General features: G+C 45.2%; 1 protein-coding gene across 1 annotated transcript in view; it reads right to left on the bottom strand.

Annotated features, from left to right (window-relative positions):
- The window catches only part of LOC138504450 (transient receptor potential cation channel subfamily M member 7-like), a 1,624,316-nt gene that overhangs the window by 761,498 nt on the left and 838,086 nt on the right, over positions 1–24,732 (bottom strand). The window contains exon 21 of the mRNA XM_069624957.1: positions 22,875–23,159. Coding sequence (XP_069481058.1) covers positions 22,875–23,159 — 285 coding nt within the window. The remainder of the gene's footprint in view (positions 1–22,874; positions 23,160–24,732) is intronic.

The raw sequence follows: 24,732 nt of genomic DNA, 5'->3' as shown, positions 1-24,732 counted from the left end.
CAAGTCGCACTCCGTCCTGATTGGCCCAAGTGGTGAGCCGGCCGGCTCACCACTTAGCATGTTTGAGTGACAGCTAGGCTGAGTGAATGGGGGTTTTCTGCATAAAAGTAGGGCTTTGGGGACTGGAACTTTAGAAGTCGCCACAGGACCTAAGAATCCGACGAGGGAGAAGCTGAGCCAACCTGCTACGACATCACCACCGGTGGAGCCCTGCTGGACCATCTCACCACTTTTCCCAACGACAGAGGAGATCTCCAGCCCGGAGAGTCTTCTTCCTTTGACTGGTGGGGATAACCAGTTTTGCCTTCTTTTCACCTTCCTGGAGCACCTCGTGGCCGCCTTGCCCGTGCCAAGCACCCCGGCAACCGGAATACCACGGTTTACCACTACCGCAAATAGAAGGGTAGTACCTTTTAACTGAAGAACTCCGCGGCTGGTTTCTTCCCTGGCAGTGCAACAACCTTCATCTTTCCTCCACGTCGAGACCTCCTCTTCCTCTGGAAGAAACACTGACTTGCACCCCCTGCCAGGAACAACTGCCACCGCTGGAGCATCCTTCCCACTTAAGGTACTGTGTCCCGCCTGGCTTCCCTTGCGACAGATTGTTCGGGGTGACAGTAAAGCCTCGACTTTCTAAACTGGGCTGGCTGGGACAACCTAGCTAACTTTTCCTGACTTTAATTTCATTCTTTGTGTGCGAACTATCTACAAGACTCTTTGGGCTTACCCCCACTGTGTGAACCTGGACCCCTTCTGCTTGCTCTCTCCAAGAGTGGACCTTGCAATTGACTTTCTTGCTCTCCAGTAGAACTCTGCCTATGCTGCCTTACTGTGGTTCTTTAAAAAGTATTGAAATTTGTGTGCTTCCATAACTCTGCCTTTTTCCCCTCCCTTTTTAATAACTTATTAGAGTGCCATCTTATGTTAAGCGCTCACCTCTGTCTGAAAATAAGTGGTGTTTCTCATTAAGACTTGTCTAATAAGTAATTAGGGTTGTATATATATAATAGTGACTGTGTGCTGAATTTACTTACCTCTTTGTGCTAGTGTAATTTACAAGTGTGTCTTTAAATAAATAATTATATACTTTTACACTAAAGCTCTGGTCAGTGTTTGCTTGTGCTACTGTATCTCTGTACCTATTGTGTATACTCTATATACTGCCTAACTCTTCTTGAGGGAAGTCTGACTGCTCAGCCACAGCTACCAAGTGAATCCGTGTGGTGCGGACTGCTACCAAGTGGGTTTACTGCCAAACACCTGTAGTCTTAAATCTTTTGCAGTGGTCCCTAAGGGAACTGCACAGCTTTCTGCCTAACAGCTGTGGAGGAGGAAGAGGGGGACTGAAAAAAGCCCTTGCTCTCCCCTTTTATTGTTTGCACCAGTGTTGACTCTGAGAACAGTCAGGCTGCCTGGACCTCCGTTCTTGGAAGCCGCTGAACCCCCCGAACACCTGCCCCTTGTCGGAGCATTGATGTGACTGGGTGTACGCCTTGGGCATGGCTTTCCTAAGGATTAAGACTTTGCAGTTTGCAAACTGATTTTCTTTTTATCTAGCTCTTCATCGGTAGTGGAGTGAAAGAGGTCCCCACCCTTGGATGGAAGGTTCAATATGCGTTCCTAGACGTCTGGGTTGAATTTAATAGCTCGAAGTCAGGCAGTCCTCATGTCCATGATGTCTTGCGCCACCATTTTAGCCTATTTATTTATTTATTTATTTGGTTGGCTGAATAATTCAACCTTTCAAATACACAATTTTCTTACACTTTAAATTCAAAACTATACATTTCATTCTTACAATTACATTCCGAAATTTTAAAATGTACATGTTTTACAATTTACATTCACAATAGATAACTAAAATGTATGCATATTAACATTGCATTTCAGACAATTTTTCCATTTCTCAGTTGCTCCATTAACTCTAATTGGGCTCAGAGTGTATAACAATGTTAACAAACTGGACCACTGCAATCTGTATGGTCGTTTTTGTTGACCATAATAGCAATTTCCATATTTCATCTTCGGAGTAATTAAATAAAAATTTACAATGTTTGCTAAAATACATATTTCTGAGAGAAATTAACGCTGGACAATGAATAACAAGATGGACCAAATTTTCAATTTGAGCATTACAATGATGACATACAATTTGATGTTCGGGAATCATTTTTCTTCTTACCATGACCTGCCTTGTTAGACACAGATTTAATCGAATGCGAAGCATTTGTGATCTCACATACCTTGAAGGCATTTTACCAAGTAAGATTGCATTGTACAAAATTTCTTGAGAGAGAACATCATTGCTTCGCAATCGACAAAGTTGACATTGTGCTTGTGTAAATATCCCATCATTTCGATATAAATACATTTTTGCCTTGGTAGGATTCAACAAAAGGAGCGCCATTGATATGTCTGCATTACACAATGATTCAAGAACACAACTTGTCCAGGCCTTAGGAAATCTAGACGATGATGTTAATACATAGTTAGCAACTATTCCCAAAATATTTGGGGTCTTTGCTCCTATTAGGCACTTTCTATAAAGACTAATCAATTTCCATTGTACTTGTGAGTAAAGAGAAATGGCACCCACTTCATATCGTAGGAGAGGCATTGGTGTGCATTTTGGAAGCCCCAGTACAGATTTCCAATACTTGGCTTCCAAACAATCCCAATATATTCTGGCTTTAGGGATCATTGTTTCTTGTCCATACGAGATTATTGGTACAACTTTTTGTTGATAGGTCATAATGTGGATAGTTGTGAATTTGCCATATTTACGCAAGAGAATCTTGGATTGCGAAATTAATGTTCTCAATTTAGCTTCCACTGTTGCAATCTGAATAATCTCATTATTAGTTTCAGTGAAAAGCCGTCCTAGATACTTATATTCAGGCACCACCGATAATGCTTTTTTTCTGCAAGGACCATTGTTAATTCACTAGTTTAGTAGTACATGCCTTATGACAACGAACAATTTGAGTTTTTCCATGATTTATAATCAAATTATTCTTTACGACATATTCAATTAAGGAGATTTTGAAGGCCTGTCGGTGTTAATGATAGTAAAACTAAATCATCTGCATAGAGCAGCCACATAATTTTTTGATTTCCAAATTTTAGAGCATCCGAGATAGTATCTTCGAATTTGTGACCTATGTCTAGCAAGAAGAGATTAAACAATGTGGACGCTAATATGCACCCTTGTTTCAATCCACGCTCAGTCGGAATTCTAGCATATAATAGCCCATCAAGTGTCAGTCTCACTTGTATAGATGTATCGGAATGTAGAAGTTTGCTCAAGGTGAGTAGGGATGACAGGCATCCATAGCGATGTAATTTTGCAAAAAGTAAATGTCTATCTACAGAATCAAATGCCATTTGAAAATCTACAAATTCCAAATATAGCTTTTGGTTTTGATCAAGATATTTAGCTTTTAGTAGATTAAGTGTAAGCATATTTGGGGCCGTGCCCAAACCACTTACAAATCCTGATTGAAAAGGGTCACGCTTTAGCTCTCGATTTGTCTTGTAGTATGATGCGGCAATATACTTTACGAGGGGCGTCTAATAACGCAATTGGTCTGTAACGTTCGGGTTTCCGTGAATCTCCTTTTTTAAACAACGGCACAATGATTGAATGTTTCCATGTTGATGGAACACATTGTGTGTAATTAATGTTCTGAAAGATTTGAAATAAAATATCAGACCAAATTTCCGGATTTTGCTTAAAGATCTTATTGGATAAGCCATCCGGCCCTGGAGCTTTCGATTGGCTTATTGCGTTAACGAAGTACAATATGTCCGCCCTCACTATGGCAATGTAAAAGGGAGTATTTACTTCTGCTATTTGTGGATGTGGCCTATTCAATGGCTCAGCATATATCTTAGTAAAATGTATGATCCAAGTTGCTTCAGGGACACTATGAACTTGTGTCATCAATTGGGAAGTAATTGTTGCCTGATTCAGTGCTAACCACATTTGTGCAGTATTTTTATTTTGAATCAGACTCAACATGTGTTCACCATCTCTTTGGTCTATCCTCCCACAATAAGAACGTAACCAATTTCTGTATGTCGTGTTTGCTCTAGTTATAGCTGTTACTCTTTGTTGACCATTCAGGGTTAGAGCCTTATGTTTTTTTGGGCACGATGTTCTGTCTTTTTCTTTTTAACTAAACTGTCAAAAACATGGGCTGTGTCATTAGCTTGCGTGTTAGACGTTTTTTGTACAGTGTACTTCTGCATTAGATCATAATATGTTATGTCAGACCAAGTACCACTATGTCATGAGTGAACAAAAGCCGAATTAATATCATTTGCAAAACTAGAAAGGCTTTTTTCTGTCCATCTAAGGCGATTCAATCGTGCATTAACTGTCACAACACCCGAGTACTGCATTTGACAAGGAAGAGGTGGAGATTCTATCTCACACCATTGTGTTGTGAGCATTTGATGGTCACTAGCCGATACATTACATACTTGAAAAAATTGTATTTTTGTTAGCAGCCTATAATCAACATATATATAGTCGATAATCGCACGGTTACCATGTGATGTTAGGCGGCATATCTCCCTTACATGAGCCGTTAAGCATACACAAAGCACAAGAGGAAATCAAATGTTTCCACTGAGTTATTTTCTTCCTTTCCTTTAGGGTACCAGTTTCAAAGCAATGTATATTGAGATCCCCAGCCAAGATAACATGCACAATTTCAGAATTCAAAACAACATGATCTAACATCTTGGAAACCTCATACAAAAAATTAGAGTCTTCGATACCCTTAGGATTCCAATATGCATTGATTATAGCATACAAAGTTGAATGAACAGAAACAATGGTAAGCTGAATAAATGCATTCGGGGCATATGAAAAAACAATGCTTAGACCGGAACTATTTTTGACACAGGTGAGAAAGCCAGACATAGGCCGACCCATCTCACCCTGGAGAGCAGGAGTAATATGGATTGAGTGATCATGCCACACAGGAGCATTGATTAACCATGTCTCTTGAATCAGGACTATATCGTACTGTTCCAAGTCATACCCTGCATTGTTAAACAAATGTCGGTCCGCACAAGTATTCCAAGATACCATTGTTACTGTCCGACTCATTCCCTATAGGGGTAGTTAACTGTTAGCCTTACATGAACAAAAACATTTAACATCAGTTCGCTTCACACAATTTGAGACAACAGACTCAGATATCATTTTAGATTAAACACCTTCAGATGGAGAACTTAATCGTTTTTCTTCATTTGTTTGAGCCTGTCCCAACAGCAATATAAATCCCAAGTCAAACAATTCTTCCTTCGCAGACCAGATGATATTAGGAATTAGTTGAGAACGTAATCGCAAACATACCAAACCCAAATTATTTTCATTGAGAAACTCCACCTGTTCAATATCAGCTGTTCCTACATCCTCCAATTTGTAAATATCGGAGAAAGGTTCCAATATACTCCGTCTATTCAACACATATTGAGGGAATGGAGCTCCCCGACAGCCAAGAATTAAATTAGTGTCATGTTTGTCATTTACTGGCAGTTTTGATTTTAGGGGCGGAGCCTGTTTCGGTTTTTTAAAGTCTGCCCTTGGTGGTTGTTCTTTGGGTAATAATGCTTGCAGTAGTCGAACAATTTCCGCTCCATGACCTTCATATTGGTCGTCTTGTGCACCTAAAGAACTAGGAGTTCTTATAGGCTCACACATCAGATTGCTCTTCTTTACTAAAGCTGCTGTTTCAGTTGCTATTTGTTGAGATTTAGTTTCATATAACAGCGGAATTACATTGTTCACTTACATTTACATAAGGGGCACCTACATTAGGTAAATTGACAAATCGTGACATATAAGAGTCCACCTCTCTTCTAATCTCCTAGCGTCTAGTGTCCTCTGTTACTTTATTCTCTGCTATGGTCTTGGTTACAGTAACTTTCGGGGGCACAATGACAGCAGGGGGTAAGGTTGTTTGTTTGGCGTGTTTGTGAATCGCTTCTACAAGCGTATCCAACGGGGAATGAGTACTACACGCAGTTTCGATCTCATTGCTAGGTTGCAAACTCAGTTTACATTTACGATTTTTGTTCAAAATTGCATATTTTTTCCCAATAGCAGCAGATGCCAATTGTGTGTTTAACGGCGGAGCCTTAAGTGTTTTGATAAATTGCTTCGTAGCCCCTGACGTTTCATTTTCCTTGTTCATATTTTTTTGACTTTTTACCCAATTCACTTACAATAGGCGTTTTTCCTGTATGAGAATTTAAATTTGGACCTCTATTTACTTGAGGTTCAAGCATAGTCCCCTTTGGTTTGTTTGTAAAAATTGTGTAGGCTTTTTTGGTCACTTTTTCAGTTGTGTTTTGAACAAGCACCACGTCTTCTTTCATATCAACTCCCACCTCCGTTATTATACCCGTTATGTGTGGAACAACAAATTGAACGTCAGTGGGTGTACTATCGGTACAAAAAGGAGTTACAGTATCACAGAATAACATCTGAGAGGTTGCTTGATCATTAAATTCGGGGATTACATTTTTTGTACTCAATCGATCATTTTGCACATATGGAGTCTTAAAGTGCGAATGCCAAGCCATTATGTTGGCAATCTGAGAACTCTGGGTATTCATTTTATCATTCAAGCTCTCAGAGTTTTACAATCGTGAGCATCGTAGTATTCAAAGCCTCTAGGGCCAATCCTACTACAGTATTCATTCCATCAGTAGCAAAGGGGTTCTCAGGACCACGTGTTTGCCTGGGGGTTGGAACAAGAAAGGAAGATGTCACATGCAATCTCACCGGGCTTATTCCAGAGAACATCTCAGGTGAAAAGGACAATTTCTCTGGGATGGTCTGAGGTGTATAATCTGTGTGCATAGAGCCTAAATCAATGACCGCTAGATCTCCAGAAACATCTGGTCTTTCCCCATTGGTGTCCGTTGAACCATTTACCAGTTTCCCCCCTCACGACAGTGCTATCAGACAATGACAGATTACATGCTACGGAGTGGATAGAAAGACTTGTTATTGTTTGCAAAACACTTCCAGTAACTACCTCCTGCTTGCCAGGTTCTGCTGTATTTACGCCCAAAGTGGCTTTTGTGGCAGGAAAGAATCTGCGTATACCAGTAACCGAATTGTTATTTAATACAGGTTGAACTGACTTTGCGGTTACGTACTGCGTTTTGGGAGTTGAGCAAGATTCATCAGCAAAGAATCTTTTCCGGCTCTTAGACTGCTTTGTACTGAAAGCAGTTTGTTTCATTTGTATGTAGCAAGGATAGTGATGGCATACCTGTACGTAATGTGTACAAAGTATGCTTCATGATTTGTGAGTAACACAGTTAAATCAGCAAACAATGCTCCATTTTAGCCTCTGCCAGTGCCGCCTTGAAACGTGACTGGCTCTGCACCAGAAGTTCCGGAAGAAAGTCGACTATTTCCCGCCAAAGCCTCTGCCAGCATGGCATTCGCATTAGATTGACGAAGATGCAGCGAAGCGTTGAAATAAAGCTTCTTCCTGTTTGCCTCCAAGATCTTCTCCTCCATGCCTAGCAGTGCTGAGGATGAGGTGGCCGAGGACGACTCAGGCTTTGAGTAGATTGACGGCGCAGCAATCACTGAAGAGTTTGGTTGAGGGTGGGCCGACAGCAAGAGTGGATCCCCCTCCATTTGCCTATACTTGGCGTTGATTGACAGGCTGGGACCGAGTGGGGTTTGAGCTACCCCTTCTTGGCCAAGGTGACAACGTCCTTCTGCATCGGGATCCCCGTTCTAGCCACGGGGCGTAGAGGGAGTAGAGTGAGTACCTTTGAAGTACCCCCACCTCCGGTTGTTTGACTTTGGGTTGAGGAAGGCCCAAGTACTCTGCCAGACCTGCGAGTTGTTTGTGGAAGGCCTTGGCTGACAATGGTATGTCGGGGTCTTCTTCCTCGTCTGTTTCCACCACAGCGTCCGGCTGGTCCAGAGCGTGTGGAGGAGTGCTGGGCGCCGAGGGATGAAGTGTGGAGACCGGAGCCGGAGGTTGCAGCAGTGGCTGGTACGGAACCGCCTGAACTGTGGGAGGCAGGGGAGCCACAATGGAAGGAGCCAGCGTGGGCAGCAGGGGCTGCACCGGGGCCTGCACTGCTGGAGCCATAGGAGGAATGACTATAGGTGCAGGCGTAGGGGCCGGAGGGAGCATGTGCCTGATCACATCCCTAAGGATGACCCCCATCTGAGGAGATCTCATAAGTGTGAGGAACTTTTCAAAGAACCTGTCCTCGCAGGCCGGTGTGGTGGCAGGTGATGTTGACGAGGGTAGCAGACGGCTGCTGGGGCCGGTGCGTACTCTGTCTAGCTGGTTGCAGGGTAAACCTGCCCTGCAATGTTAATGGATAAGCTGTAGGCCACGTACCTGGTTGACACCAGTCCCACTCGTTCTCCCACCTGCTCCATTCCTCGGGGTGGTGTCTGGCGCGGCGGCCATCTTGTCGAGCTGCATGCCACGTGCCGAAGTCGTGGTGCTTGACTCAATGGGCCCGGCCTCTTACAGGACTCTTGGTGGCAGAGCATGAGACCTACCCTGAAACTCAGACCGAGGCCTGGTAGGGGTGTCACCCTCGGGAGTATCCCAGCAGTGCTGCGTGTAGGCGCCCCCCTCAGACTTGTTACTGCTACAAGGGCGTAACCCCTCGAGTGTACACCCGGGAAAAGAACCTTGCGGTCCCTCAGCACTGTATCCGGAACGATCTACAGACCCCTCGGCCGGACGGCCAGTGGCTGAACTAGTCTCGGTACCCGTGCAGGTGTGAGAACCTGAGAGGTTCCTCCCGACCGGGCGTTTCCTTGGGAAGGAGTCGCCCTTGCGGTGTGCGCTGGAAAAAAGAGGCCCTCCCAAGTCCTTTAAGTCCTCTCAAGGTGATTTCTCGAAGAGCTCCCTCCATCTAGCTAGTTTGTTCTTCAAAGCATGCGGTGTAAGTGAATAGCACATGGTAAAACCCTCACAGCCATGGTCGGGGCCAAGGCAGCGGAGCCAAAGAGCGTGGGGATCGGATGTAGGGAAGAGCCCCTCGGAGGCTCAACACCTGCTGAAGCACACTGAAGTCGACATGCGCCGGGGAGGAGCGTGGCACCAGAGGACCGAGCACCTGATTGATAAAGAAGACAAAAAGACAGAAGAAAGTATCCGGGGAAGAGCGTGTGGTATTACATGGCCAAAGTCAAACCCCGGTGCGCTGGTGAAATCGCCCAGTTTGCGTCGAGGCGGAAAAGGGGACTGAGGAGTGGCGCCAGTGGGCAGAGACAGGGGAGTGCATACTCCCACGGCCATGCCCCGCACACCTTTAAATTTAAAGGGCAAGGTTTTTTTTTGGTAAAAAAGATTCCGTCTCCCATCCCAAGCGAGGGACGCCCATGCAGTATGGAGGAAAGGGGACAGGACGTAAGAGTATGTTATGTGTGATGTGTGTATGGGCTTCTCAATCTGTCAAACCATTGTACTACCGGGTTCGATAATGGAAGCACCCCACGTATGTGCCTCCACCAAATGGAAGACTTTTCTCTCGATCTGTCTGCCACTTGAGGGACTCAGATACTAAATTGCAGAATTATTGTGTAAAAAGGTAGGGTTATGACCAGCAAATCACACCAGAGGATGAAAAAGAAAGGAAAACAAAGTGCATCAATATGTGATGATATCAAGCATTCCCCCCTTCATTCCCATCAGTCCCATGCATATACCTACCAACCAGCAATGGACTGAAATGCACCTATATGGCAGCCGAACAGCGAAGGGCAGAAAAAACATGGGCAGAAATGTATTACCTCATTACTCGAGCAGCACGAAGCACAATCTAGGATTCTCTGGTGAAGGAGGTCTGAAGAAACAGGGCCAAGTATTCAAATAGGGCAAAGGTTCCAAATATACAAAGTCAATTCAAGGAAAATACCATAAGCAATCCATGAAATCATCCAGGTCAAAATCCAAAAGAAATCAGACAGCAAAACTGAAGCAGAATCCAAAGAAGAACCAGAGGCAATGTGTGAAACAAAATCCAGGACAAAAAGGACACACGCCCCCTCCACCACCTCCCCCCGCAAAAAAAACAAACAAAAAAAACAGCAAAAAACCAGGAAGAACCAAACATAGTCCATGAAACAATTGAGTCAGAATCTTTACAGGAAACAAGAAATACACAAACAATATTCACAGAATGGAACTGTTGAGAAGCATACTCTCTCCTGCAGCTTAAGCACATCGCAGTTGTTTCGCATTGCTGTTGCCGGCCCGTGGTGTGATGTCACGCAGCCTGCTGGGAAATTGGAGTCCGCTTCAGCCCTATTGGCCCAGACACCATGGCAACCTCTAGTGATTTTCAAATCCGCCCTGTGTCGTGGCACTATTATGCCGCCAGAGCCTGACAGATTTGGTGGAGGGGGCGAGATTGCTCAGTGGGCTTTTCAGAATTTTAGTTTACAAAGCACTGCACAGACCATATTTGAAATTACTGACACTATGTTGTGTTTGTGGTGGCACTGATAGGAAGGGGAACTGTCAAATACATGTTATTGTATTTGGAGAGGGGGCGCGTTTATGTTTTCATTTTCTACTTCCCTTCCATCTTAAAATAAAAATCCCAAACTAGTTCAAAAGATCAAAACTTACAACAAATATAAAAACAACTCAGGAAAGAGAAGGTTAAACTTTGTTCAATTAACTTTTTTTGGTGTAATGTTTTGGGTGCTGAAGAATAAAAGATTCAATTGAGGGTAAACACTTCAGGAATCAGGAAGCCTTTTATTTTTAATTAAAATAAAACGCTCAGACTGGCCACCAGGGGGCGCACGGATGAGTATCCCTCCTGTGTGAGCTCCGTCCCTGCGGTCCCGATAAGCGGTATGAGCCCCCGCCGATGGACCCCCCCCCACGAAAGTTCGAAATTCTGTGACCTGAACGGACCCCCCCGCAGCTGAGAAAAAACCCGACAAAAATCGGACCCGTTTTGACCGAGAACTCGGCAGTTCCAGAAGTGCCTATCCGCTGCGCCACGGAGAGCGCGAAGCCTGGCGTAGTGTGGCCTGTGCGATAGGCGTTACCCGCGGTGTACATCTGTGCCCCAGGCTTGTGGTGGTGATCCCTCGCTCGCGTGAGACAGCGAGCCCAAAGACTCCCAAGGACACCGGGCGGCTGCACGGGGTGAGTGAGAGACTTCTACGCAAAACTCCGCGGTACCAGAGCCCACGCCCGGCGGTGCCGCGTAACACGCGTGTCCCCCAACCCTGCCGCGGAGCTCATGCGGTGAACCGTACCCCGGGGACTGCGTGCTGCCCGAACCTCCCTGCAGTGGCACTGCACACGACCCCCCTGAATGCTGTGAGGGAAGAAGGGCATTGGACACATTGCCCATTGCGGTTTTGAGGAAACGCCGGTCCCCACACTGGCTTTCCGCTCCCTGCCTATCTAGGCCATACGCTCCCTGCACAACATACTACGCCGGAGGAATAAGAGTGGTCTGTTGGACTCCCACCAATTGCAGTGTAGCCCCTCTGCCCACGCACACTCCTGAACCACACACACCCCACGTTAGGGGCATGCGTTGCGGACACCCATGACCCCCCCGCGGAGCTGAACCGAGGAGTTGTCCCACATCATACGAAGTGCTGGAAACCGGAGACAATACGGATCCCGCAACCCGAGCATCCTCATAGAGGGTAGGGCCCCCTACTCAGGGGCGTGTGCCTCCTCTAACCAGGATTTTGTCGCATGGACCTACGCCACAAACTAGCCAGATTTGCCTACGAACCGTACGTCCCGCCTTGCGGATCCACAGGTGCAATGACCACGGACCCATCGGAAGTAGGTGCCGCTGCCACCAAAGGTGACATCGCCACACTATTGAACGAAATAAAAAACATGGGAGCCAACCTCGGCGGCAAAATCGACAAAATCACTCAGAGGATGGACAGATTCGAAGAACGGTTGGAAAGTGTGGAAAATAACCAGGCCTCGATTGACACCCTTGAAGCTCGGATGGATGTACGGATCCGAAACATCGAAAAAAGAGAAGGCGAGGCTCAAGATGGATGACTTAGAAAACAGAGAGAGGAGGAATAACCTCCGCTTTTTTGGCATTCCGGAACGCGAAGGTGAAACTGAAAAAGATCTCAAAGACACCATCCACGACATCATTAGAATATTGACCGCCGACGAAGACATCGATGAGCCCAAAACCGAACTCATACATAGAGCCGGTGGGCCACCCAGCGGTCCACGGTCTGTTCTGGCCAAATTTCATCGATACCAAGACAAAACTAGAATTCTTGAGAAGGCCAGGTCTGGAGGCCCGCTCACAATGGGAGGCGCTCAAATCACCATCTTTCAAGATTTATCCTCGCTAACTTTAGCCCTGAGACGTCTTTGCAGCCCCCTGACGAAATGGCTTAAGGACCAGGGCATAAGGTATAGATGGGGATACCCTTTCTCGCTTACCTTTGAGCACGGCAGCAGGAAAATAGTCCTACGCTCTGAAGACGAAATTAAAGACTGCATCGTCAATCTCCTCGGTGCAGACCCGCGGAGCAAGGAAGGTGGCGACGATGGACGACCGGGATCGCAATGGGAGCTCCAGGGCCCTAGGCGCAAGAGGGTAAAGGGATCGAGAAAATGTAGACGCCCCAACAACACCCCCGATCATGATTAAACAAGAAAAGCTGCGTCGGAATCGTGCTGGCTACAGTCATATCTAAAACACGAGGCACTGTCTCCCGCGGAGGATGCAACTTGGCAAAATCAGCCGCTTTGGTGCTGCTGCGGGCAGGGCACCCCCCAGAAATGGGAGACGACGTGAACTCCTGCGGAAAGACCTGAAAGCCACACGTAACGTTGAAACTTTCACATATTTGATGTTATTACTGTTGAATTTGATATGATATGATATGATATGGTATTTGTAACGCGCCTATACACAAGTGTTTCAAGGCGCGAAAATTTGCATAATGTTTGGAGGAGGGGGGGGGGGAGAGATGGGGGCTCACCCTTAAGTTACGATGGTAAATTTGCTCGGGACCGTAGGTCAACGGTCCCTACTGATGGTCCGCCGACGGACTGCATACTCTCATCCAGTCTGTCCCGGACGCCGTCAACAACTGCCGATGCAGCATCCCCTGTTTGCAAGCTCAAGCGAGCACCATCAATTATGGTGGAATACGGGAAAAAGGGAGAGAGGTAACGAACACTTGGGACATGTACCGATAACAATAAGTTTGCTCCAAAGTATCACAGTCAAGATGGCACAGGGTACCCACTTGTCTTTCTGGCCGCTGATAGCGAGAGATCCCAGTCTGCAAACCGCTGATGGCATCACATGAGAAGCCTAAGGGCAAGGGTCTCCTCAGAATTGGGACTATTAATGTGAAGGGACTGAATTCCCCTACTAAGAGATCGCTAGTGCACAGAGAATTCCGAAGATCTGACATTGACATTCTCCTCATACAAGAGACTAAATTTGCCAGAGGAGAGGAGCGAACGGTCCTGGGGAATCGGGGAGGTATGGAATTCTGGGGCTCTGGCCCACTTAGGAAAGGAGGGGTTGGGATTCTCATCAAGAAGGGAGTAGGCTTTGAGCTAGAGAAGACCTGGTCGGATGTGAGTGGACGGGCCCTCCTGCTAGTGGGGAAAATCGCAAAAGTTCAGGTCACGATTGCTACAATATACTCGCCTAATAGCGGGCAAGCTGCATTCCTTCGGAAAACCATTCCCAAAATAGTACTAGAGACTGCAGGCCACCTCATTATAGGAGGCGAATTTAATCAGTGGGTGGACCCATCTGTTGACTGGAGGCCAGGCAACCCCGACACGCGGGCCCAGCATAGAGGGGACCGTACTGAATTCGCTGTCATGATGGAGCTTTACGATCTACGAGATGTGTGGAGAATACAACATCCTGACGAAGGGGGCTTCACCTTTTACTCGAACCCCCATCGCACATTCTCACGCATAGACTATATATTCCTCGCACCTGACATTGCTAGGTCAACAAGTCATACCAATATTGTCCCGACAACATGGACAGATCATGACATGGTCCTAGCAGACGTCAACTGGGCCGACCTGCCTGCCGCTGGGGGATCCTGGCGATGCAATGAGTCCCTGTGGACCGACGCGGCGTTCAGAAATGAAATGGAGACCGAGATCGAAGAATATTTCAAGACGAATGACAACGGAGAGGTCTCCAAACAAGTGATCTGGGAAGCGGGGAAGGCCACTTGGAGAGGTATATTATTACGTGAGGGCTCCTCTAAAAAGAGAGCGTAAAATCGTAGAAAACAAGCTCCGCAAAGAAATACACCAGCTAAAGGCGGAAATAAGAGACAAAACGACGGTGGACTTCTCCAAACTAGACATGGCCCAACGTAAAAGAGAGGAACTACGGCTGTTAGAACACGGCCAGGTGGTGCGGAAATTGCAATTCCTGAAACAGACATATTATGAGAAGGGGACAAGGCTGATGCACTCTTAGCCGCCAGGCTACGGGAAAAGAGGGAAGAACGCAAGGTGAAAGAGATAAAAGAGCCCACCAACCCTGCGATGCACCCACCCCACTCGATACCCGAGAGCTTCGCCAACTTTTACGAAAACCTATATACCTCCGAGCTGCTTGCGGCTCATTCTGACATATCCTCTTACCTGTCCCCAATTACTATGCCTACAATAACACACACAGAGACCGAACTCCTCGATAGCCCAATAACCGAACACGAGACACGAGAGGCGATCAAACGGCTTACACTGGGGAAGTCTCTGGGCGAGGACGGTTACACGGCCGGCTTCTATAAGACCTTCACCGATCAACTGTCACCCTTTCTCACGGAACTCTTTAATGAGATAATGAGCTCTGGGATCGCACCAGATTCCTTTAAGAAAGCCCTCATAACTGTCATCCCTAAAGAGGGTAGAGATCCCAAATTATGCGGGTCATACCGCCCCATTTCCCTCCTCAATCTCGATGTGAAGATTTACGCTCGAGTATTGGCAGCCAGACTGGAAAATTTAATGCCCAACCTGGTCCACCCTGACCAGGTGGGATTTATCCTTGGGAGACAGGGCGCCGACACCATGCGTAAAACTCTACATCTTGTCCACGTGGGGCACAGTCTACCAGACGATCCGGCCCTCCTATCGATTGATGCAGAAAAAGCCTTCGATAGGGTGGAATGGGATTTCCTGAGTGCAGTCCTCCAGAAAGTAGGGATAGGCTCCAAATTCCGTGATGGGGTACGAACAATATACACCTCTCCCAGAGCATCAATATTTGTGAACGGGGAATATTCCAGATGGTTTGAATTGCAACAGGGGACCAGACAGGGATGCCCACTCTTTGCGATCCTGTTTGCACTTTCCCTCGAGCCCTTAGCCCAAAAAATAAGGAACGACCCCCGAATAGAGGGAATACGGCTGGGAGGGACGGAATACAAGGCAGGGTTGTACGGTGATGATATCCTTCTACACCTAACTAAACCTATGACCTCCATCCCCCATGCCCTAACTCTAATAGAATAATATGGCCGGTTCTCTGGGTTTAATGTAAACATGTCCAAATCCATACTCTTTCCACTCCAAGTTACCCCAGATGATAATGACACCAAGTTCCTCCCCTTAGGGCTCAAAGTAGAACACACGACATTACGATACTTGGGCATACAGATCACCAAAACCCTAGACGACCTCTATGAGGCTAACTTCCCCCCGCTCCTTCGATCCTTCGAGAGAGACCTCGAGAAATGGAGCAAACTGACGATCTCTTGGCTGGGGCGCATCAATGCCGTCAAGATGGTGTGCCTCCCCCGTTTCCTCTACCCCTTTCAGATGTTACCGATAGAGATACCCCAAAAATTCTTCGTGGATGCCGGAAAGATCATGCTGCGGTTCCTCTGGCAGGGGAAAAGACAGAGGATCTCTTACGACACACTTATTCTCCCCAAGGATAGGGGAGGATTAGGTCTTCCCGATCTGAGAAAATACTACAATGCCGCCCAGTTGCGTGTCCTAATTCCACACTTCAGGGATCACAAACCCCTGCAATGGGTCCAGATGGACAACCACTACATGTCCCCCGCCACAGTGGCAGAGTGGCTGTGGTCCCCATACCAACGGGTCCAGAAGAGAATTAAGCACCACCCCATACTGACCACCATATGGGCTATATGGCGCACTGGGAAAGAGATGCGAGAGGTTACCACCTGGCCATCCCCGCTCAGTCACTTGTGGTCTCCTGGCATAAATGACCAAATCCCGAACCTAGAGCGGTTCCAGTCATGGTACGAGGCAGGCCTGGAGAGGGTGGGACAACTCCAGAGAAAGGACTTGTTTATCACATTACCTGACCTGACCTGACAACGGCACTGGGGATAGGTACTCTATCGACATTCCAATTTATCCAGCTAAAAGGGGTGTTAACGAGACCCGAATGGAGAGAAAAACTGAGAAGAGATCTTACCGCCTTTGAGAAAGTCCTAGACTCCAGAACAGAAATGAAAGGCCTTATATCTGTAATGTACCAAACGCTATTGGGAGCAGGCGGTGGTACTACGGAACCCCTTAGGGCCAGATGGGAAAAAAACCTCGGTGAAGAGATACTCCCCGACCAATGGGACTTAATGTGCAGAGCTGCACCTAAATCCTCCATATCCAACCAATATAAGCTCCATGCAATAAAACTCCTACACAGATGGCAATACGATCCGCTTCGACTCTCCAAAATGTCCCAGTCAATGAGCCCAAAGTGCTGGAGAAACTGCGGAGAAAATGCCAACTACTGGCACATGTGGTGGAGCTGTCCGCACATCAAAGTGTTTTGGACTGAGGTCCTGGGATGGATCAAAGAAGTAGATGACATCCATAGAGAACTTGACCCACACCTTGTTCTGTTTGGCCTTGAAAGAGTCGAGGAGGATTGGTTTCGGGTCAAAGGCCTGGCTCCCCAGCTATTACTGGCTGCGAGGGCCCTAATAGCGACCAAGTGGAAATCCCCTCTGGTTCCAGGTAAGACCGAGTGGATTAAATTGGCCACGAGCATTTATGTGATCGAAACAATCACTGCCTCCCTGCACAATAAATCAGTGAAATGTGAAACTCTATGGATGGACTTCAAGAATACATATATCACACCTACTTACGACTCCCAACCAGAGGAACCCCCAAAAACCTGACCGAATGATGCTACACCTAAGGAACACTACAAAGGATGAGACTCATTTCCAGCGACCATGGTACTGCCGGATGTGACACTGTGTCAAACATATGATACTAATACTTTTGTCAAACTATTGTACTCGTGAAGTACACCAACCCAAGTGGGGGGGGGGGGATGGGAGTGGGTTATGGCGAACAGTCAATGAGACACTTCCAGATAATCGGGACTGTTGCACTACCAAGAGATTCCAGTATACTGTTTTATTATGCATCGTCTGTTCGACTTGTACCTCTGGAAGATGTATGATCTTGTTTGCCTCTTTTTGTTTCTCGCAAAACCAATAAAGCTAAATTTAAAACGCTCACTGGGGCTTTTCATAGTCTATCCTCTTTTAGATAGGTGGCAAACTATTTGCATGTCTAGGGAGAGACGCTATAGGCTATAAATACGTCAGCAATCTTTCCAAACGCAACAAAGACTAATAAGTAATGCATCAGATTCTGTTGTGTGAGTGGAATGCAGAGAATTGTAGAATAATGTTAAAAGGTGCACTATCTGCCCCCATTAGTGTGTGGCACATCCCGTTCTCTATTCCAAAACTAGTATGCATTTCATCCCCCAAACCCTGGCCCTTACGACCTATCATTAGCGACCGGGAGGATGAGGGAGCCGTTATTGCAAGGATCTGGAAGGTTAATGGGAAACAAACATCATCATTAGCTGGGTTCCACCTGATGAGCTAGATGAGGGAACTTGTAAGGCAGCTTCACTCCTGGTCCTCCTGGTCCTCCTGCTTCCCCCATCCCATTCCAAGCCTGTGGATGTTAATGCCAATGTTGCAGTGAGAGAAAAGAATGCGACAAAACTGCCCATCATCAGCATAGGAAAGATTATCTAGTGACAGTGGGAAATAAGAGTGGCTGTTTAAGTAGTGTTGGAACGCTGTTACTGGACTTGTGACTATAACTTCTGCCAATTCACCTTTTGGCCGTTCACTCGCGAAAGGCCGGCAATACTTATAATGAAATCCTAACGCAGTGCCACCAAGGCATCTTAATTTAATCTTTGGGCAAACGAGCTTATTTAATTATTGGGTGTGCATTCATCAAGACAACTTGGAGCATTTGAAGTAGAGCCTTTCTGCTCGAAACACGTGTCGGCTGACCTATGCAATAATAAATCTTGATGCATTGTTGCAGCAAACAACCCAGGGATGGGCGCAGTGTGATTGTATAATTTCTTTAATTGCTTAAATAAATATAGTCCGTTTAAGGAGTATGCCAAGTTTGCAAAAAAGACCCACATGCCCTTATTTGAGATGCTTTCCATGCAACAAGGCTTGTATTCTCTGCATGTATTTCAAGCTAAATCAATTCCATACCCATGAAATAACTGTACATTGGGGATCTGATGCTCTGGTTATATCATGTCTATATCTTAGAGAGGCCAGAATGCTTACATTAGGGAAGTTCATAAATTATGAATCACCATTAGCAATTCATTTACTGTGGATAAGTATGATGGTGGGGGGGAACATTTCACTGCTTTTAGCATTAACTAGGTTCTTCAAAATAATCAATGATGAAATAAATCAAAAAAGAAGCTGTTAATATGATTATCTGAAATATTACGTCAAATAATGTAGGTTTTAAACAATTTGATGTGTACATTATTTTGCTACTTAATATTTTAAATTGTGTAGAATTTGGAATGATGAATCTAGAAAGTAGAGATCTAGAAAAGATGATTGTCAGCAGAATTATGTATTCAGAAAGTGGATTCTTTTAAAGTTGATGGTTAGCTTAGCTCTGAAATCATATCAAAGGATTTTTTAAATACACGATATGAGTTTGGGAATCTGAATTATTACACACCTGCCTATTTTGCACATATTATTGGAGGGCAGTCTGACACCTGTACTTGCACATGAGTTATGAGGCTGATTTGAATTATGGATTTTGCAAAATTGTAATTTTAAATTGTAAACATACGAGTTTGAAAAGTGAAATTATTTTAGATTTGTATGTTATAATTTTAAAATTGAAGGCCATATTTGTAAAGGTTTGTAAAAACCAAATAAAAAATAAATAAAAAATAAGGGGACTGAAAAGATTAGCATGAATGCAGGAGCGAGCAGACAATAACTGTGGGAAAATACGGCGGGTAACCCTAGAAGGAATAGGACCATACATGAAAACAGCAAGACCTGTGAAGAGTAGATAGGAGAACAAATGGATGGCTGATTGGCGCATGACCAGACACGAACAGGGGCAAATAGGTGTAGTCCAAGCCCTTAGAATGGAACGCTCAGGGATCGGATGCCCTAGGGGCACATCCAGAAATAGCAGTCACACGAACCACACGTGACCGCTCCTGAACGCCAGGGGGAGGGGGGTGGCGAAAAGGACTGGGTACACACGGCAGCGGTAGTGATGTAAAGTCAAAAGGTGGACAGCCTCTAGTCCACAACAGCAGGGCCAGGCAGCAGCTGGAATCAAGGGGGTGAGCAGGCAGCACGTATTGCTGGCACAACACACATTATTGGCATGATGTTGCATCACAAGGCCAAGCATCAATGAGGTACCCCAGTTGTGTCCCTTGCTTCCCACGGGCCACTTTTCTTTGGCACGGTACGTAGGTGGAAAGATGCAAACTCTTGAGCCTGAACATAATATTTCTGCCAGAAGGCATGCACTGTGGGCTCACAGTAGGTGCTGTTGGGCATAGGCATGAGTAGAGGAACCATGATGCTCTGAAAGGCAACCAGGTGTCACAAAGTGGTGTAATTGCCTACTAGGTGCGGTCATTGTTTGATGCTGAACTATCCCACTGAAACCTCAAGTCTAACACTCGGAAAGGGAGCGTAGACAGGACATGCACTCTGTGGATTATCTGCACTCTCAAAGCATGCAGAGGTTGTACTGGCAAGTGCATTTTCATAATTTGCCTGCTCCTCCGTCAGACCCTCTGGCTTACGGTTGAACTTTGGTCGGGCTTAGTATCAGTGTTCTCAGGTATATCTCTCTTCCTTCTCTTGCAAAAAAGTGGCATAAAGTAATTGTCTCAATTGTCCTGATCACTTCAACAGATTCATCATTATTATCAATCTCATCAATGGATTCATAGGCCCAAAGGAGTCCAAGAGTGGGTGTCAATGCATTGGGTTTATATCAGCGATTGACCATGGTCCTCCTGTCCCTAACAAAGGGCCCTGATCCTCCTAATTTAGAACAGCTCTTTTGAAACAGATTCATAGGGCGGCTCTTCTCCAGACACCTCAACAGAGCCCTAAAAAACATTCACATGTATCCCAATCTGTCGCATTTTGGGAAGACTTAATACATTTCCATTTGTACCAGACTCAGATGTTGGGGGAGGTGGGCTATTGGGGGCAGCAGGGCAGTGCCAAACACAGGTAAGCCAGTGACAGGTAAGCCAGTGAGGACAATAGAAGCATGAGTAGCCACCTCAACCAGTGTTTCAATGCTCTCAGTACTTGTAACCATGGTAAATGAGCTAATTCCGGTTGCTATTTTTTGCTATCCTATACTGCCACCCACGATTTGTACATCCACAGCAATTGCAGCAGCAGCTGTTTCTGCTGTAAACCATGCAAGATTCCCATGCCTTCTTCCCCTGCTACAATGTTTGACTGCTGTCCTTGAGGATGTATCTTATTTGTTGGTGCTAATTTCCCACACAACTCAGCCACCGAAAGCCCAAGGGAATTATTCAAAACATGGCAGTGTTCTGCGATGTTGCACTGGGATTCAGCAGCACAGCTGTGCAAACAATCTTTACCCTGCAATTTTTCCACAAGCGCTATAAGTGTGCTAATACATTTGACAAGAAATGTAAGTGCTCAGGGATGAGAACTACTGCCCTTGATCAAGTTGTGCATGAGCACACACTCAACAACAGTGTGTTCCAAATATGTTTTCCTTTCCCTCAAAGTGTGCTCATAATTTTGGCAACAAATTCAAATATGCATATATATCAATTGCTTTTCAACCAAATCGTGTATGATTTTGCATTCAATCAACCAGAGTGACCCAGTCATTGTTCCTTCGCTCAAAGTGTACTAATATGTTTGCAAAGAAATGTAAATGCCCCCGTCAGCTACTGTGTTCAACCAAGTAGTGTGTGAGCTCATGTTCAATCAAGACCACCCAGTGCAGATGTCTCCTCAGACCAGACAGGTGGTGTGTTGTGTTATACACTCAACCACCCTGTCACTACTGCAACTTCCACAGTAGTCAGCAGAATCCTGCAAACTTTTTTTTTTTTATCTGCATGCATTTTCCTCTTCCCAAAGGGTGCTAATGAATTGTATAGGACATTTAAGTACTCATTTCATTTATTGTGCTCAACCAAGTTGCGTGTGAGTGGATGTCCAATCAAGCCACTCCAGCGCAAAATATACAAGCAAGTAGAAAAACGTCAGTGTGATTCGTCCAGGGTTAGTGTTGCCACACATAATTTTCTTTGAGTTTAGTCTAAAGGTGTTAGGAGAAAAGAAATGTTTACTTTTGGTTTGGCGGGAATCCTAAGGGAAGTAGCCAGTGCAAGGGGTGAGACATCAGGTACATTATGTTACCTTGTTTAATTTCCCCAGGACTACCATAGTCAACAGCTGCACTGCTTACTCATAGGGACAGTAGAGCTCAATAAATAGTGGATGCTGAGGCAACAATTGCACATGGTTTGATCAGCAACAGATAGTGCTCAAAGCCTTCACTCAAGTTCCACACATGAATTGTATTAAACCCCACACCCATGAGAATATCAATGCAATCTTGATGTGGTTCCACGACTAAACAAGCACCTGCAAAGATTGGCTGTGATGCCTTAAGTGCAGCTTTAAACGCTCCAATAAACGTCATGCCACGACTAGCATAGCAATAAAGTGTGCACCATTACATATGATGATTTTAAAATATTAAAAACAGGCATACACATCAAACAAAAAAGCAGCACAAAACACAGACAGTTAGGCCAAGCCTGGATCTCAGCCACTCGTTCCACTAAAATGACAGCACAGGCAAGCAACTCTAATTAGCTGCAACAGTAAAAACATGCAAAAGGAGTGAAAAGGGACATATCACTATGGTGTATGTATGTATACGTTCACATTTGCTACCTTCCAATATGTATAACAATGGTTTTTGCGTGTCGGAAAAGAGCCACATATTAGCCAAATCCGATGAAGGGCATATTTGCGGCAAATCGTCCACAAAGCTGCATTTTACCTCATTTCTTTCTCAGGCTACAGTGTCTATTCAGCGGTAAGGGAAAGAAGTGGGCATTCTCCATTGTATTTAGATGGGGCAAGGGGCCCTAATGTCCAGTTGCTCCCTGTGGCTCTGAGGTAGGATGCCTGGCTTGAGGGTGCCTTTCCTGGGCGCCCCCTTTCTTAAAAAGCTCCAAATGTACACACGCGCACACAATCATACTGTATGTTAATGCGATAGGAAGGCCAGCAAAGTTCCAGCCAAAAGGCTAAATAGGGAGTCAACGGGATACACATCAAAGGACATGTGTGCACTTGATAAATGTAAAAATAAATTCATGAAATCCAGATAAATAGCATGAAAGGACGATAGCCCAGTATGAAAGGCTTAATAAGAGACTTAGCATGTGCATGCTTTACGTAATATAATCATGTACATTTAAGAATTACTTTCTCCAAAGACACTTACCATTCTTCCAATCATCAACACATAAGGTCCGGCTTGCTGATTTACATTTAAGAAGTCGAATAACCGCAAATACCAAAAAATGATATTCATGCAGTAAGTCAATCTTCCAGCAATAAAAACTGAAGAACCATAGACATCAGCGTGGTCGGAGATGTTCTGCATCCGAAATCGCAGCCCGAACCCAATGAAGAAAGTAACAACAGCAATGGCATCACATATATTAAGCCACTGGCAGAACCATACTTTGAGCTTCTGCTGTATCTTACCAGCTTCGGCCATGAACATCTGTACTACGAAAATAGAGAAATTGAGTTAGCAATGTTCATTTTTGAGTTATAAAAAAAATATTGTTTCACAAGACAAAGTATGACATAATACAATACTGCAACAAAAAGTCACACAAGTATAAGGCTCTATTCCCACCATGTACAGCCATTTGAGGAAGCATAGCTCAGGGACAATGCGTTTTTCTTGGAAGCAAGACAGTGCAACACAGGTTTGAATCCCGATCCCGCACTTAGAAACCACTTGCTGGTATTAAGCGCCTTATAAAAGAACAATTATAGTTCATTCTATATGGGCAGATTTTGCATCATATGAGAATTGTTAATCAAAAACTACAAAGTAAAAGTTGTCTGCGAGGGTAAACTCCAGATTTTATTTTATTTATGTAGGCATTGTTTATTTTAGAACCTGTAAATCTTGCAGGATGTTTCACTCTAACTCAAAGGATTCCTGGCAGTTATCCAATATTTTGCGGCCTGGTGTACGCATCCACATGATGTACCAGCAGGCATTGCTGCTGTATGCATTTGCCCGGTCACCTAGATGCTGGTATATTGTGTTTGGGGAAGTTGCATGCATGATGTTGGAAAGTGAGCTTGAGGACATTGTGTGTGTGTGCTGGTGAGTGAAAGGAATGCAGAGGTGTGAATGGTCTTAAAGTGTAGTAGGGGGCGATTGACAAGACTCAATGATGGTCCCCTGTGTGTTCTTTACAATAATATGCAAATTTACCTAAAAATAGATACTATAGCCAGAAAATAATAAATATGAAACCGTTGTTTTCATACCTACAGCCCAAGTGTGGTCCATACCAAGGTATTTCACATGTCATGCAGGTGGCCTGGAGAATACACAGGGATGCGTGGCTCTAGCTATAATGCAACAGTGACTGGGTGGTGGTGTCCTGGCATATTAGACCATGTCTTGCAGCCAATAGGGACCAAGGTGGAAGAGGGTGTGGGGTTGTATCCGCACCAGCATGGCTGGGGCACAGCTTTCCCGGTGAAGGGCACGTAGTCAAAATGTAATGTAGGAGATTCAGGGCTTTTGGAGAAGAGGTTGATGGTCAGGCTCTTTGAGAAAGTAGATAAGTGTGTAGCAGCAGGGCGCAGGAGTAGGGGAGAGTAAAAACCGGTAGATCTAGTAGTCTGTTATTCTGAAGGATTTCCTTCCACTATGAAAAATGTTGTTTGGGAACAAACAGAAGGATGGTCATGGAAGACAATAGGGGCATTTTAAAAGTAGTTTGTTTACAAGGTTTGCTGATTTTACAATGAATTTGGAGGGAAGTGGAGAAGATGTAGTCTTAAGGCTAGTTTAATGGAGTAGTACGAGTTATTTGTACCATGTAAAAGTCAAGCACAAGGCGAGGTTGTCAAGCATGCAAAGAGATGTTGCAGTGGTCCTGCCTTGAGAGCACAAGGACCTGGATGGTTGGTCTCAAGGAATCTGGTAGGCAGTGTGGTATTTGGAGTATATGTTTAGCTTTATTGAGTTTCTGGTCTTATACGGAGGCATTTTGAGTATAGAGTTACAGCCCATTAGATTGTTTCACCTGGCGGTTGCGGTGCTG

The sequence above is a fragment of the Ambystoma mexicanum genome, chromosome 11, assembly GCF_040938575.1.
Source record: "Ambystoma mexicanum isolate Mex_15411 chromosome 11, UKY_AmexF1_1, whole genome shotgun sequence".
Lineage (NCBI taxonomy): Eukaryota > Metazoa > Chordata > Amphibia > Caudata > Ambystomatidae > Ambystoma > Ambystoma mexicanum.
The sequence above is the reverse complement of the archived record's forward strand: the minus strand, read 5'-3'. Positions and strand labels throughout refer to the sequence as shown.